Source organism: Egretta garzetta, unplaced genomic scaffold (assembly GCF_000687185.1).
Source record: "Egretta garzetta isolate BGI_Z169 unplaced genomic scaffold, ASM68718v1 scaffold775, whole genome shotgun sequence".
Classification (NCBI taxonomy): Eukaryota; Metazoa; Chordata; class Aves; order Pelecaniformes; family Ardeidae; genus Egretta; species Egretta garzetta.
Genome location: NW_009259754.1, coordinates 275,378 through 289,439, shown reverse-complemented (window position 1 = coordinate 289,439; position 14,062 = coordinate 275,378). Strand labels below are relative to the sequence as shown.

General features: G+C 43.0%; 2 protein-coding genes across 3 annotated transcripts in view; both read right to left on the bottom strand.

Moving 5' to 3' along the window:
- The window catches only part of DGKD (diacylglycerol kinase delta), a 68,190-nt gene extending 64,128 nt beyond the window's left edge, over window positions 1-4,062 (bottom strand). Inside the window, 1 exon segment of the mRNA XM_035894971.1 lies at window positions 4,006-4,062. The gene's annotated coding sequence lies outside the window, so the exon portion shown is untranslated.
- The window catches only part of SAG (S-antigen visual arrestin), a 15,627-nt gene extending 2,726 nt beyond the window's left edge, over window positions 1-12,901 (bottom strand). The window contains exons 1-13 of one of the 2 annotated variants that reach the window (XM_035894973.1): window positions 12,759-12,901; window positions 12,114-12,174; window positions 11,984-12,028; window positions 11,494-11,687; window positions 10,251-10,310; window positions 9,032-9,099; window positions 8,707-8,842; window positions 8,274-8,358; window positions 6,921-6,993; window positions 5,844-5,981; window positions 5,452-5,529; window positions 4,548-4,571; window positions 4,002-4,070 (exon numbers count right to left, since the gene is read on the bottom strand). In XM_035894973.1, coding sequence (XP_035750866.1) covers window positions 4,002-4,070; window positions 4,548-4,571; window positions 5,452-5,529; window positions 5,844-5,981; window positions 6,921-6,993; window positions 8,274-8,358; window positions 8,707-8,842; window positions 9,032-9,099; window positions 10,251-10,310; window positions 11,494-11,687; window positions 11,984-12,028; window positions 12,114-12,174; window positions 12,759-12,857 — 1,130 coding nt within the window. In that variant the 5' untranslated portion in view covers window positions 12,858-12,901. The remainder of the gene's footprint in view (window positions 1-4,001; window positions 4,071-4,547; window positions 4,572-5,451; window positions 5,530-5,843; window positions 5,982-6,920; window positions 6,994-8,273; window positions 8,359-8,706; window positions 8,843-9,031; window positions 9,100-10,250; window positions 10,311-11,493; window positions 11,688-11,983; window positions 12,029-12,113; window positions 12,175-12,758) is intronic. The other variant, XM_035894972.1, reaches the window with a different exon arrangement.
- Between the last annotated feature and the right edge of the window lie 1,161 nt (window positions 12,902-14,062).

The window sequence follows — 14,062 nt, the reverse complement described above, 5'->3', positions numbered from 1 at the left end:
GGGGGAGATGGGGAAGGGAGAGAATAGGCTGTGTTATTTTGCAATACACATTTTTCCAGTGCTTAAAAAATTCACTCACTTCTGAAAGTTACAATACCAATACAGGGCAGGCGCAGCTTTAATATTAAAGGCACAAACCATTTATGGCTTTCTTGAAACCAGCCCTTTCATGCAAGTTTAACAAGGGAACAGATAAATGCCCATTTGTTGAACAACAGTCAAAACAAAGGCCAGTGACCAAGACATATGCCCACAAAAAACATCAGGAGAAGGGCAGGAAAGAAACAGATCTCTATCCATTTTTGTCAACAGGTGGAAAAGACAGATTGCCAATGTGTCAGGAGCTGATTCACCTGAAAATAATGACCTGTGAACCACATGGGTCCCAAACCAGCTGCAAAACCAACACACATGAAACATGCAAATGCTGGCCTACAAGAAGTCCAAGACAATGAAGCTATAAATAAGCATGGGAAAGGAAAAGTAGCAAGCCATTCCTTTTCTGTCTCCTCCAGGCACAGAAAAGAAAGAGCAATCTGCATTAGCCATGCACTCTGACAGACCTGCTTTTTACTGAGCGATGAATGCTTCAGAGCTCACTCACAGACAAATAAAAAGGGCAAAGCAATCTGCTGTGAAATAAAAGCACACAGCAGTTGATCACACTTGCCTCAGTTTGGCCCTAAAAAAAAATAAACTATGTTCTTGAGAAGCTTATCTTTCTGAGGTTCTCTACACTCAAGTCAGCCCTGCATGATTAAATTTACTGATGCTATGCATGTTTTATTTACTGTCACCATAAATCACCTTGGCTAGAGAAAGGAAAAGGATATTACCGCACTGCAAGGAATAAATCATAGTATGTGGCATTTTTTAATCCCGCTTTAGCTTTGAGACTATAAAATAGTTGCTTTGACTTCTTTCCTTTCTCCCAGCTGTGTCTTAAGATGAAGTGACAGTCAAGTAAGCAGGGAGGTACAATAGACAAACTGGTTACTACTGACTCATCAGTAAAAACAAAGGGGAACGGAAAAAGAAGATAAGGAGTGATCTCAAAATTCCCTGTGCATGCACCCCTGCCTACACCCACTGCAGAGGCAGCCGAACAAGGCAACAAAGAAAAATTCCATCTTGTGGGGCCTTTGAGAGTTTAAACACTATTTGTTGAAGATCCACCTCTGCAATTAGGTCTTGATTTGCTTGATTCCAAATTAGATGTTATTTCACTAATGAAACACATCTTATTTCTCTGAGTTTATGAACTAAGGTGGTAGAATAAAAAATTAAAGAGCATGAACTCACAATTGCAAAGAGTTACTAGGCACAGGGCATGGAAAACTACCAGCCAATAAAGCTGGAAAGAGCTTTAGTTTACCAGCTTCATATGGAAGGCTGCTTCATTCCCTATAATGAGCTCAGACACCACATTCCAGCACAGTTTTCCAGATATGCAGGCTTCAGAGGAATTTTCTGTTGTGCTACAGTATCTTTTTTTAAGAGAAAGAATTTATTTCTTGAGTTCAATTGTAGGGCTTTCCCATGGGATAAGCTCCTGAAACTACCTGTATTTTTTTTTTTTTCAATTTGTAAGAAACTCATGATTTCCATCTGTACAAAACACATGAACCATAGCTGTCTTCTGACAGCAAGCTCCTAGAAGACTTTGATGTAGCAAACAATATGTGGGCTGTGCCTTTGGTAAGAGGATGTGTTGGGGGAAGTGATCTGACAAATATTGCAGTTCTCCATTTCCCTTGTAAATTCTTCTGCCCACATCCTTTTGAGCGTACTATATAAAGGAGTATATCAGCCATCCTTTGAAATTATCTTAGAAGGGAGAACTGACTGACTTCCATTTTTCCTCATATTACAAGTGCTTCTGCCAGAATTAGCTGCCTGAAGCATAAGTAATAAAAAGGGGGTTGTGGCATTGCTAACACTAAAAAAAGTCATGTAAAAAAATTCACACTGTTCTAAAAATGTAAAATTCCTTACAGTTGCCTAAGCTTTTGGATAATCCTTGTTGGAAGTTTTCAAGCTTTTCTCCATATCTATGAAAGCTCCAGATTTTGCAGCCCTGAACTGCCCCAGCAGCACCTCTGCCCTGCGAGGCTCCCCACGGGCACTAGATGGCCCTCACCAGCCACCACTCCTGGGGCCACTAGTGCCAGTCCCAGCCCCTCACTAAGCTCCCGGGTAGGGGGATTGCTGCAGGAAAATCTGAGGGAAATCCTTCAGTATGCGCAAGCCACCAGAAGAGACAGAAGACCCTTGCCAAAGCAGCTCTCCCACAGCGAGTCACCCATCTGAGATCGTGACCAAGTGTGCAGCAACATCGGTGTTTTGTTGGCAGAGCTTTGCTGGCCTGCAGCATGAAAGGGAAACACGCAGCATGGGCACAGCAGCTTCTCCAAGGTGATCCAACCTTATTAGTCCTATGGACCAATGCCAAGGACCAGATTTCCACCTCGCAGGCCAGCTGGAGGCAGCTTTGGGCTGCATGGTGCTGTGGGGTGTCCTGTGTTGCTCCTCAATGATGTGGCTGCCTTTGGGGTTGAGAGGGAAATAGGCCTTGTAGATTTGTCCTGAAGGTGCTTCCTAGGCTCATTGTACTACTCTGATGGGGGTGTAACATGCATAAACAACTTCTATGAGCATGTTCTGTGTCTGTCCTGAGACCTCGCTGCACAGCACACAGCAGGGGTTTTCCCAGTGGAAATGAATTTCCTCTGGTACAATTCTCAGAGAGGAGTGAAGAAACCTACCTTTGCCCTTTCCATCACATCCATAATTAGCAAATACTGATTCCCAACCAGAGCAGCTTAGTGTGGAGAGAACACCAGTCCCTCTGCCCATCACTCTACATTTGATTCCTCCCAACAATTTCACACTATAAGGAACTGAAGTCATCCCTCTCTAAACAATTCCAGTATACAACATGGCATCTATCTTGGGATAACTCCTTTCAGAGCCTACTCCATCTCCTTCCAGTGGCCATGTTCTTAGATATAGGAGCTTTAGGTAAGTTTGGGCCCCAAAGAAAGAAAGAGTAAGAGAAAGAAAAGCAGTGCAGAGGCAGCCATGTGGTTTTGTCTGAAGCCCGTGCGACTTTGTCTAAGTACAGAGGGCAGGGCAAGATGACTCATCTATAACAGCTCCAACATCAAAATGCTGGCATAATGTTTTGTGTTCAATAGCTGCTTCAGATGCTGTACAGGAGCTTCTGGTTTAGTGCAAGCACCTCACGGTTTCTGTATGTTCACCATTGAGAGAGCAGAGCCAGCCAGGGCCTGAGGAAGTGGGACGAGAACACAGATACTCAAGACAGCCTGCAGTTTTGGCATCTGATCCCAAGCCTTGGCGCGCCTGGGTAAGGCTGGCTCCTTACACTGCTTTAAAGTCCCCACAGGTCCATTTACTGATCTAACTCTGAAGAGACATTCTTCTCAGATACCCACTGAACAAGAAGGCCACACCACAGACACCATGGCCAATATCACATCAAAATAATGGGGATTCTAAAATCATGAACAGTTTTATCACCTCTTAACTTTGCTTAAAGGTATTTTGCCTTTTACAGTGCTCATGTGTCTTAGGTGTTTTCTGTGAGAGATTCTTGTTTGTTCTATTGGAATCCAGCTGGGAATTGTTGACAGCTTCATTCAGGACATTTTGCACAGTAGTCATGAGATTTAACTGTTGCAGTGCTTCCTCAAGCCCCTGTGCTTTTAGTTGTGATTCCATAGATGAAAGACAAAAAGGGAACATGACCCATTTCCACCTCCTCCCATCCTAGCATCCCTCCTTCTCCCTGTTATTTTGTGCTTTGAGGTTGAGATACATATACACATGCGTATACATATACATAGACACAGAGCAGCCCCAATACTGGAGTCTTGTAGACTCTAAAATCTCCCTGTAGAACAAATCACTAAGAACGTTGTAATGGTAAGATTTCACATGAGTCTGGCAACAAAGAAAGGCAAAAAAACAGGCATAACTGACCTGCTGGGTTCTTTTCCTCAGGTTTGGGATGCATGAGGCGGAACGGCAGCTCTGTGCCCACTTCACTTTGGGGAGAAGAGAGAATGCATCAGATCCACGGCTCCATTCACTCCTGGATCCCATCCCTGGTGGGAAGGGTGCCCTTCCCACCTCAGGCCAGCCCAAGCCCTGAACTCCATCTTCACTCATTGTTTCGTCTTTTTGTAATCATAATTCTCCCCTCAAAGAGTTAAACTCCTATTTCTCCACAAATATCCCAGGCATATTGACTTTAATAAACTGGGTTTATTATGTGCTGAATGTACTTGCATGTACACAAAATCAGAGATATTTTTGTAACTGCTTCATTTTCACAGCTGAATGCAGAGATTTCTTATTTCTATCAGCTTAAGGGATAGTTGGTTTTGGTTTGTTTATTTGTTTTTTGGTTTTGTTTTGTTTGTTGTTTTTTTTTAAGGAGATGGGAAAGGGAATAGGAAAGAGGGTAAAAAGACAAATTAACAGCTATGGCTGCATGGTCTGAAAAGGAAGATGACATTTACCTGGAGGTGAGGTCTCCCAGCATGCTATAGAAGAAAACAAGGAGAGAAAACACAAGCATATTTAGCGCCTTTCCATTCCAGTGCTCTATCAAAATGCTGTTTTTTTGGTGGACTACCTTCCTCATATACTCTTCTCTACTTGCCACAAAGCATAACATCCAAATAAACTTGTTCTTAAAAAAAGGTAATTTCCATTTTTCATGTCCTTCCCATGGAGAAAGAGTCTAAGTTTTTGAACTCCTGACCAAGCGTTGGGCATGGCTCCTTTTCTGAGTGCCAAAGGACACGGGCAATCAGAGGACCACAGAAGGCAGAAATTATTTTATCATGCTTTAGGCCAGTCATTAATTCATTTTCATATTTGAAAGAAGGACAGATGAATGAAATAGAACAGTGACTATCACCAGTTATCCTTGTCCTCTTTTACACTGTATGCTGGGAACTAGCCCATGTTGACAACATCAGCTTCAAGCAGAAAGCTGGCTTAGTACAGAACCTGAGCTACAGTATTTACAACTCTCAGGCAGACATCTCTACCTTCTGCTCTGGGAGAACAAGAATGCCAACATAAAGGCTCACACAAAGTTTTACTTCAGTTCTCACAAAGTAAGTTATGGCTTTGAAACAAAAAAATTGCAATGCAAACCAGAGGTTCATATTTCAGCCATAAAGTCATATGGTATCTAAGGAAGGTAATTCAACCCCTCTGGCTCAGGACAAATTCTTTGGATAGGCCAAGACTGATTTCCAGGCAGTTTACGCTGTAGAGGGAGCCTGACGTCCTACAACATGTGCCCTTTCTCTTAGGGTGGACTGTCCTGCCCTCTTCCCGCTCGTCAATGAAATATACATACTCCCCTCTTTTAACTCTATGCAGATGTAGCAAAAAGCCTGTTATTCTTACCCTGGAACAGTGAGCTTCACTTTGACCTTGTAGGAAACCAGAATTCCCATCACTGTCTTGTCTATTCCATCCTTAATGCTACCAGAGAAGACAGAAAGCAGTGTTAGGCAGCGTAGCAACTGAGCAACAATATGTGGCTGGAGCAAAAACTAGGTGAACATCCTATTCTCCTGAAAGCGATAGAGCGAACAAGCTTCAGGGACAGCTAATACCTCTCCAGATCTGTGATCACTATTCACCCTGAATGAATGTGATGGGCTAAGTCATGCAACTTAGATCTATGCATCTAGACATGCATTTACGGGTAGAAACTCCCGATATGAGTGTCTCTTCTGTCCTCCCCTCTTCTTTATAACCCTCCGCTAGCTGAGACCATTTAAAACTCTACTCACATGGTACTAGAAGCCAAGTTGGTGTCCTCATCCTTCAGCTTTCCGTCCAGAGCTATTTCCCGGGTCTCCCGGTTATTTGCTAGCAAGGGCAAAAGTGTCAGTGTCTTGGTCAGGCTGCTGTTTGGCTGCACCTTTTCCCTGAAAATAAGCATCAGGTGAGAGAAGGAAACTTATACACTCTCTGATTTGCCTTACGTGCCCAACCAAGAGAATTTCAAAACAGATTACAAAGCCATCCCAAATATGTGGAATTTATCTGTCCAAATTTAGTTGTCTACAATGCAGACAACTATATCTAAACTAGTCAGAAAAATTCCCCTTATAATCAGCAGAGAGGAACAAGCACTTGCAGAAAATTATTAATTTCACATTAAGGCAGACTTCTAAAGTAGGTCAAACTATGCTGCAGACCTCTAAATTTGGACAAAATAAATCCTACTTTGGAAGACCAGTACTCAGTGGAAAACATGTCCCTAAGCTACAGAGGAAAAAAACCAGAAAAATATAAAATGTCTGTGTGTGACCAACCCACCTCACAAAGCAAAGTTCAATGCTGCACTGCCAATGCAGTGCAATGCAAAAGAGCAAGTGCTTCTCCACAGTGTCAATAGGCTTGAGGTGTCAATGGGCTTTCCAAGGCCAAGAAGAAACCAAATGAAATGGTGTGAAAAAGACTGACCTCGACCTAGAGCATCCATGACTTCCACTCAGACAGCAGCACCTTTCAGAAAAATGTTGCATCTCTATTTAAAGATTTCAAGCAATGGGGAGTCTTCCACAGCCCCTGCTAAGTTTTTCAAGTAGGTAATTACTCTTCAAACAAAACCCCTTTTCTGCAACCTCCCTCTGTTCTCTGAAAAAAGGTACAGGGTACCTGCTGGCTATGAGAAAAGGAGACCAGCTGCATCCAGAGAGTACAGCTGGTGTGGGGGACACACTCATGAGGTGAGAGAAGAGAGAGCACTGTAACAGCAGGCAACTACAAGACTATAGCTGGAAGCACCTCCCATTATTAAGGAGGAGGGTAATTAAAAGAGTGTGAAGGAACAAGAAGGGATAAGCAGAGCATTCACTCACTGTGATTCCTCAGCAGCTACCACTTTTGTATAGTAGTCACTGGAGTACAAAACCACATTGGCAACCTGCTCCACTGAGTGAGAAAGGAGAAGGCAGACAATCAGTTGTGCATACGCATCAGAAACAACATAGCTGCCCTTCTCCCAAGTCTCAGGAATGGAAGACATGATGAGGACAGCAGGAAAACCCATCCATTTAGAGCCTGAAGGGACCACTAGGTCAGACAGCCTGACCTAGAGACCAACAGCACACAAATGCCTTCCCTGAAAGGCATCCAGCCTTGATTTGGAGATGACAGAAAGTCAGTAACCCACAGTTTCCCCTGGGAGCCTGCTCTTTCCATTATAAAGATCTCCCTCTTCTTCTCTAAGCATGTCTGCTTTTATCTCTTGTCACTGGTATCTCTTGTGTAACTACAGCTAATGCATTTGCATTCAGGCGACACCATCCTCAAGCAGTCTGGATATCAAACTGCAGCCAAGAGCCTGTGATAATAAATGGCTTACATTCTCCAGTCAAACACCAAAAAAAACCACAGGGTAATTCTGACTGAAGCACTGATGAGGAAAGAATCTGGGGATCAACAAGGTCTTTTTAAGCTTGACAGAGGCATGTCAGCCTAAAAATATTTGGGAATCACTAGACAGTGCATCCAAGGCCAGAACCAAATTGGCTTTCTCTAACATAGAGTTTTGTAAAAACCTCAGCAACTTCCTTCCCTCCTTGCTTTCCCTTCTCTTTCTCATCCTTTTGCTCTCAGACTGTTTTCCACAGGCCCAAGCACAATGAGGCTTGTGGGATGAAAACATACAATGCCACAAATAAAATATAGGCACAGTGAGTACTGAAACTCCTCTGAAACTCAGCCCCTGCCCTCAGCTTCCTCAGGAGAAATTACACCATCACTGGCAGAGCAGCCGTTTCTCACATTGCCAGATGTTTCTGAAACCCCAGGCAAAATTGTGTGCAACCTAGGCACATTCACAGTTAGCAGGAGCATCACAGTGACAGGGGAGCCCTTCCCCCTGGTCTCCCAAAAGAGGTGGATTTTGCCCCACAGCACCTGCCTTGCCTGCTGCAGGGGCCAGACCCTTTCTGTTTACTAAAGGGGACATACTGGTGCCTGAAATTAAGCCACACAAGTAACCATAAGAGTCAAGAAAACGGCTGCAGTGTTTCACTTGATGAACAGCAAAGAAACACAGCAACAGACAGGGCGGAGGGACAAATTCCTGACATGTCCCACACTGCCTGCTTAAGCTGTTGCAAGCACTAAGTTCTGGCTCTCTTTCAGCCCTCCCACCATTCAGACTTCTAGCCCTCAAAGAATCCCAAGCAACAGTAAAAACATACCCTGGACTTTGATCTTCTTCACTGTTTTCTCTGTGCTGTTGTTGACGGTGATAGTGACTGGAATGGGCTCGCCATGGTAGTACACCTAGAAGGAATTTGATGCTCAGAAATCCAGCCAGGAGGCTTCTCCCAGTCCTAAATCCCTCTAGTCTCCCCAGGTTAAATCTCCTCACAGAGGCCAGATAAGGCAAGGTGACCCTTCCCAATGATTCATGACCTTTCCTTCAATGACTTGTTTAGCCTCAAATGCTTGTTGTAATGGGGTCTCAGCTTCCTCCAACAGTAGCTACTGACAGAAACTACATTAGAGCCCTTGAGTGCTAGGCCAAGTCAGTCTCAGCTGAGTAAGTCATGAAATAGCTGCTTTGGGCAGCAAAATGCGTATTGGCATGCCAATACTACGATGTCCACAGCCCCAAGGCAAACCCCTCACCTCTTTACTGAGGCAAGCTTTCAAGTGTAATGGCTTGTTGGACATGAAGAACTGCCAGGTGGTCTCCGCACAAGGTTGGGGTCCTGGCTGTTCTGGAGCATATTGCACCTTGCGGATCAGCAGGCGTGCAGAGTTCCTGGGAAGCAGCAGAGGACAACATGGTGGTACTTTGTGCTTGGCAGAGGCAGGAGTTCTGCATTCACATGGGCTTTCACCCAAGAAGCCCAATGGCAAGTGCAGCAAAACTGAATAATCAACCAAGGTGCATTATTGAACCACCCACCCCCTTTAAGAAGGGCAAAGACAGACACACGCATTCTGATACCTCTTATGAATTCTCTCTTCCACATTCTCTGTTGAGAAAGCTTTCACCTCAAAGTCCACCCCGCAGCTCTGCCAGAGAGAAAGGACAGCTGTGAAACCAGTGTCAGAAGCCAAGGACATCTGCAGGTGTTTAAATATCTTTCTATACATCAGAAATTGGCAGATTCCTGCCAGCTGTAAACTCTTCTGGCCTCCTACTGTTATAATAGAGATCCCTGCCAACTGGTGTGGCAGCATCCACCTGTTCCATGCTGCTTCTGATAAAAGAGGCTTAGGTCCCAGCCTTTGACAGATGACATCCCTACTCCTAAAAGGCTTTTGTGTGAGAGTGGTGCAGTAGAGGTCACAGAACGCTACAGGTTATAAAACTGATCAGCCTGCAAGGCTCTCCAGTCCACCTTGGGTTTCTGAACTGAATTTCTGAATGGGTTTGTAATGCCAACACCTGACAGGGTCAACCTTCTTAATTCCCAATGTTTAAGGGCTAGTCAGGCTGAGCTGACCTTTCTTTTAATGGGTTTATGCTGCCATGGGACATCTGTGTGAGTCCTAGATAACTCTCTACAGAGCAATATGGGATTTTTGCTAGAATATAATTCCTTAGCAAAACCCACAGTTTATCCTTGTGGCACTGGATTCTACAACCTGCATCCCACCTTGCCCAGTTGTTAGTCTAGCTCAGCTGTTCAGAGAAGCATCCAGTGAAGTATAAAGGGAGTATTTTAAATTGTGTCAGAAACCTTGCAGAACATCTCATTATCTCATGACTTTTATTCCAGGGTTTTTGTTTTATTTACACACATGTGCAAGCCAGCCCTTCTCTGCATTTGTTTTAACTCAGAAGCAGGTCTTAACACATGCTATTTATAGCAATCAATGAGATTTTAGGCACTCCGTCTCCTTTTCTCTCACATAGCCTGACAGCTACAATCATTTTCTGTGCAGCCAACCTGCAAATCCCTTAAGGAAACTACAAGCATTGCAGATTTAGTAGTTTTGCTGCTATTTGACTAGATTCTCTTTCTTTTTCTGAGGACTTAAATTCCAAGTCTGTGACACACACTTGTAGCTCCTAAGTCAGGTTTCTGACACTTGTAGCATAGCACAGTAAACCCCAGTATCACCTTATTCTACCCTCAAGCTGGCCAAATAAATTCACATGACATTTTTCATAAGACTTTCCTCAACCATGCTAAGCACAAGTGTCCCATTGGCCTCACCTTATCAACATCACGAGGTGCAGGCTGCAGACAGACTGAACAAGGCAGGTAATCTGGAAACTGTGGGAGGAAGAAGAGAAAAATACCCCAAAGTAGTTATTACGAAGATTTTCAACTCTGTGATACTCTAATTAACATATTGCTCACAAAAGGTACAAAGCAACCCTGAAGACAACGGGTCACTCACTGTAATGTAGCAACCCTTTGAAGTTCTAAGATAGGGGCCTTAATATACTGGGCCTTATACTTGCTTTGTATGAACAAGTCCCTCTCTTCCAAAAATACTTTTATAGCCAAGGAAGAGGGGAAGAGAGAAAAAGCAAAACAAGTCCAGGAACATGATAGGAGCACAGCTTACAGTAGAAGGTGGAACATCTGGCTGCCCATTTGAAATAATCAATACAGCTCACAGCAGTGCTACTCACTGTTGACATGGGCCTGAAGCTTGAGCAAAGCATCTCTATGTCAGAAACACCACTAAAGCCACAAAGACCTGCCAGCTGCCAGCCAGTATCCAGTCACTCCTGGCCTGGGCAGGGCCAGCTACTCCAGACCTAGACATCAACAGTGAAGGCTGCAGAGTAGCTCGTGGAGACTGAGTGCTAACACCCCATTAGAGACGCCAGTTGTTTGAAGATCACTAGATTATATTTGAGTGGTTAATAACATTACGACAGGTACCAACCGATTTAGTAGAATCATTCAAAGACTTATTTGTTGCTCTATCAGAGCATGTGGTTTTCAAACCTGGATCTTCCTACGGAATGCTAAGGCAGACATGTCACTGGCAGTACTATAAGCATATCCTGTCAGAATCAGAATTTGGCAACAAGCTGTTATTTGTTGACAACATCTGGTAAAGGGCTTTTCATCCGCTTGTTTGATCCATAAATTTTTAAAGAGAAAGGATATTGGCACTGGGCCAATAGGATAAAGTATTCCAGCCCCTCAGAAATGGGGAAGACAAGGGCATACAGGGGCTGTTGCTAGCATAAAGCCATTGCAAGTTTCCTTGCCTTTTCAGGGAAAGCACTTCTTGCGTGCAGTTAGGATCTTCTTGCACTTTACCACTTAGGATGGTAAGGAAAAAAAAAAAATTGGTACATTGACTGTCACTCAAACTTGGAACTTTGCATAACATCAATTCACTATTAATCCCTATCTTCAGTCCATCACCGGGTCTCAGCAGCCTGGTAATAACAGACAAGCAGAAGAGGGTCAGAGGCTCTTATGAGATACTTACCGTAAAAAAAAAAGGATAAGCATTTTTCCCCAGCTTCTTTAGGAGAGATTCCTGCAAGTGGGAGAGAGACTCTGGCTTGTCAGCAGGTGGGTACACTTGGACCCTAGAGAAGAACAGGTCCCGTCGGAAGGTAAGGCCAATCACATCAATGTCTTCCTGGCCATACCGGAAAGCACAGGTCAGGGACACATACACTGGAAAGAAGCACATGACTGGTAAAGCACGCAGCAGGCTAACAAGGCATCCAGGGTGGGATGTAAAATCCTCCCACACTATAGAGTCAGGGAAACCCATTTCAACACTGTTGTGTAATCCAGTAAGTATTCATACCATATGTAAGAACAAAAATTACACTGAGTAAGAAGCCCATTCACTGGGGAAGAGAGTTACATTTGTACCCTTAAAACAATAAAAAAAGATTTTATCTCAGCATCTCACTTCAAAAGAGGACTAACAATCTCCGAAACATATGTTGCATAAAACCTCAAACCTTTTTTCCCCTTGATAATTGCAGGATCCACCAATACAACACCGTCTGAAAGGAAGGGAAAAATAAAAAAGATTAACAGGATAATCAGGGTTGAGAGAGCAGGAAGGGCAGCATATCCTTGTGGACTTACCTACAGGTTCCACATTCCCTATGTTGTCAATGAAGTCTCGCTTTCCCAGGTAGATGGTCAACTGTAGGGAGAACATGATCATGTTTGAACTATGTCGACAGTTGTGTGGTTGTGTGTTGCAGGGGGACTATAAGTCTACAGAGAGCTATAAATCTTGTGGGGATCAAAACTATTCCATTTTAAATAGATTTTTTTTTTCCAGCAAACATGCAATCCCCATCAGACACAACAGGATTACTCCTATGCTTCAGGATGTCAGAACTGAAGACCTGATGTAGACCAACTCCCAAAAATACAACATAAATACTTGTGCATGAGACAAAGAACTATAGATTTAAAGATTTTTGGTGCCATCAGGTTGGAAAGATAATCTATCAGCTTTGTTTTAAACATTTACCAGCAGAAGTAAAACTCAGGAGGAATAAGAGGCGAGTTGCCTTCCTCTTGTATAATAATATATGAGAAGCTTGCCCTGTAAACTCTGTTTACATCATCTCCTCAAACTTAGTGCTAAATACAGTTCATGGTCCTTCTTCAGGGAAAAAAAAAAAAAAAGAAGGGGACAGGAAAGAGCTTTCTAACAAATCTCCAGTCTGATGACAAGTAAAACTCATACCTATATAAACCCATTATTATGATACTTACAGCTTTGTCACGGGTGCTTTTTTTGAAGATAACTTGTTTTTGAGGAGAGCTAGCATTCTTCCCACTTGTCCCTGTCTTCTGAGACTCAGGGCCACTCATGGTCAAAGATGGGTATGTGACTGCTGGTGAATAAAGCTTTTCTGCCCCAAAAGGTCCTGGGAAAGATGTCAGAAAAAAATAGGTGGATGAGATAAAAGCAGAATCATACTTGGGTAAAGCACTCTACTCCCACGTATAGTTTACCAAAGCCTATTTCAATAGATACTCAGCACAGAAGGTGGGTTTCTTTTAATTTTAGTAGTTCCTCATAAACACACCCCCCCCCAAAAAAAACCCCCATCTATTTAGAAACAGCTCTTCAGAAACATTACAAAAGACCAAGAACTCTTCTTAATTCATCTTAAAAAAAAATTAGTAGACTAATAGAAAAATCTGGAGGGGAAGGGATATCTTGGCCTTTGCAGAGACGTTTGTAGCAAGTAATTTTGTGAAGAAATCTCTAAGCGTACAGATAAAGGTACTCTGATCAACACAAGGTACTTCGATTTTGAAGCAGTACCTTAAGATTTGTCATCAGAGGCTCTAAATGGTCGTGAGATAAGATGAAAGGTCATTTCACTCATTAATAATGGGATAAAATATAGGAAATTGAGAATATCAATACATATGGGGTTTGGCTACTTTCAGGATTTGGATTGGTTTGGGGGTTGTTGTTTGGTTTTAGTTGTTTGGTTTGGGTTTTTTTTGGTTTTTTTTACTATTGCAAATATACAACAGTGCAGTGTCCTCTGTCCTGGGACATTTGCTATTGAGTATATCCTTAAATGAATGAAAAGAAGCCTAGCTAAGGAGGGAATAGCCCGCCCACAGACACAAAGCTATTCTGGATACCCCAAAATAACGCTGTCTATGTTAAGCTAGAGGAATGCTTCATGATGCAGACTGGATAGGTGATGAAATACCACATATTCTATAATGGTAAGTGAAAAGTATTGGACTCAAAGAAAATACAACTATAGTGTAACGTGCACAACTATACTTGGTATCACTTATGAAGAATGTCTTGACATAAGCAGAGAAGTTGTTAGGAAATAAATCAAGAACACAACAGAGAATGTAATTTATACCATTTCAGAACACTTACATATCCACATCTTGGATACAGCATGCACAGTCTAAGACCTAGAAAGTTGGTATGCATTGGTAGGGAGTCAGACCAAACCCAAAATAGGAACTCATCTGTCCTACTGCATTTTCCTAAATGCGAACCAAATACAACCCATTACTTGCAGGGTATCACTGAA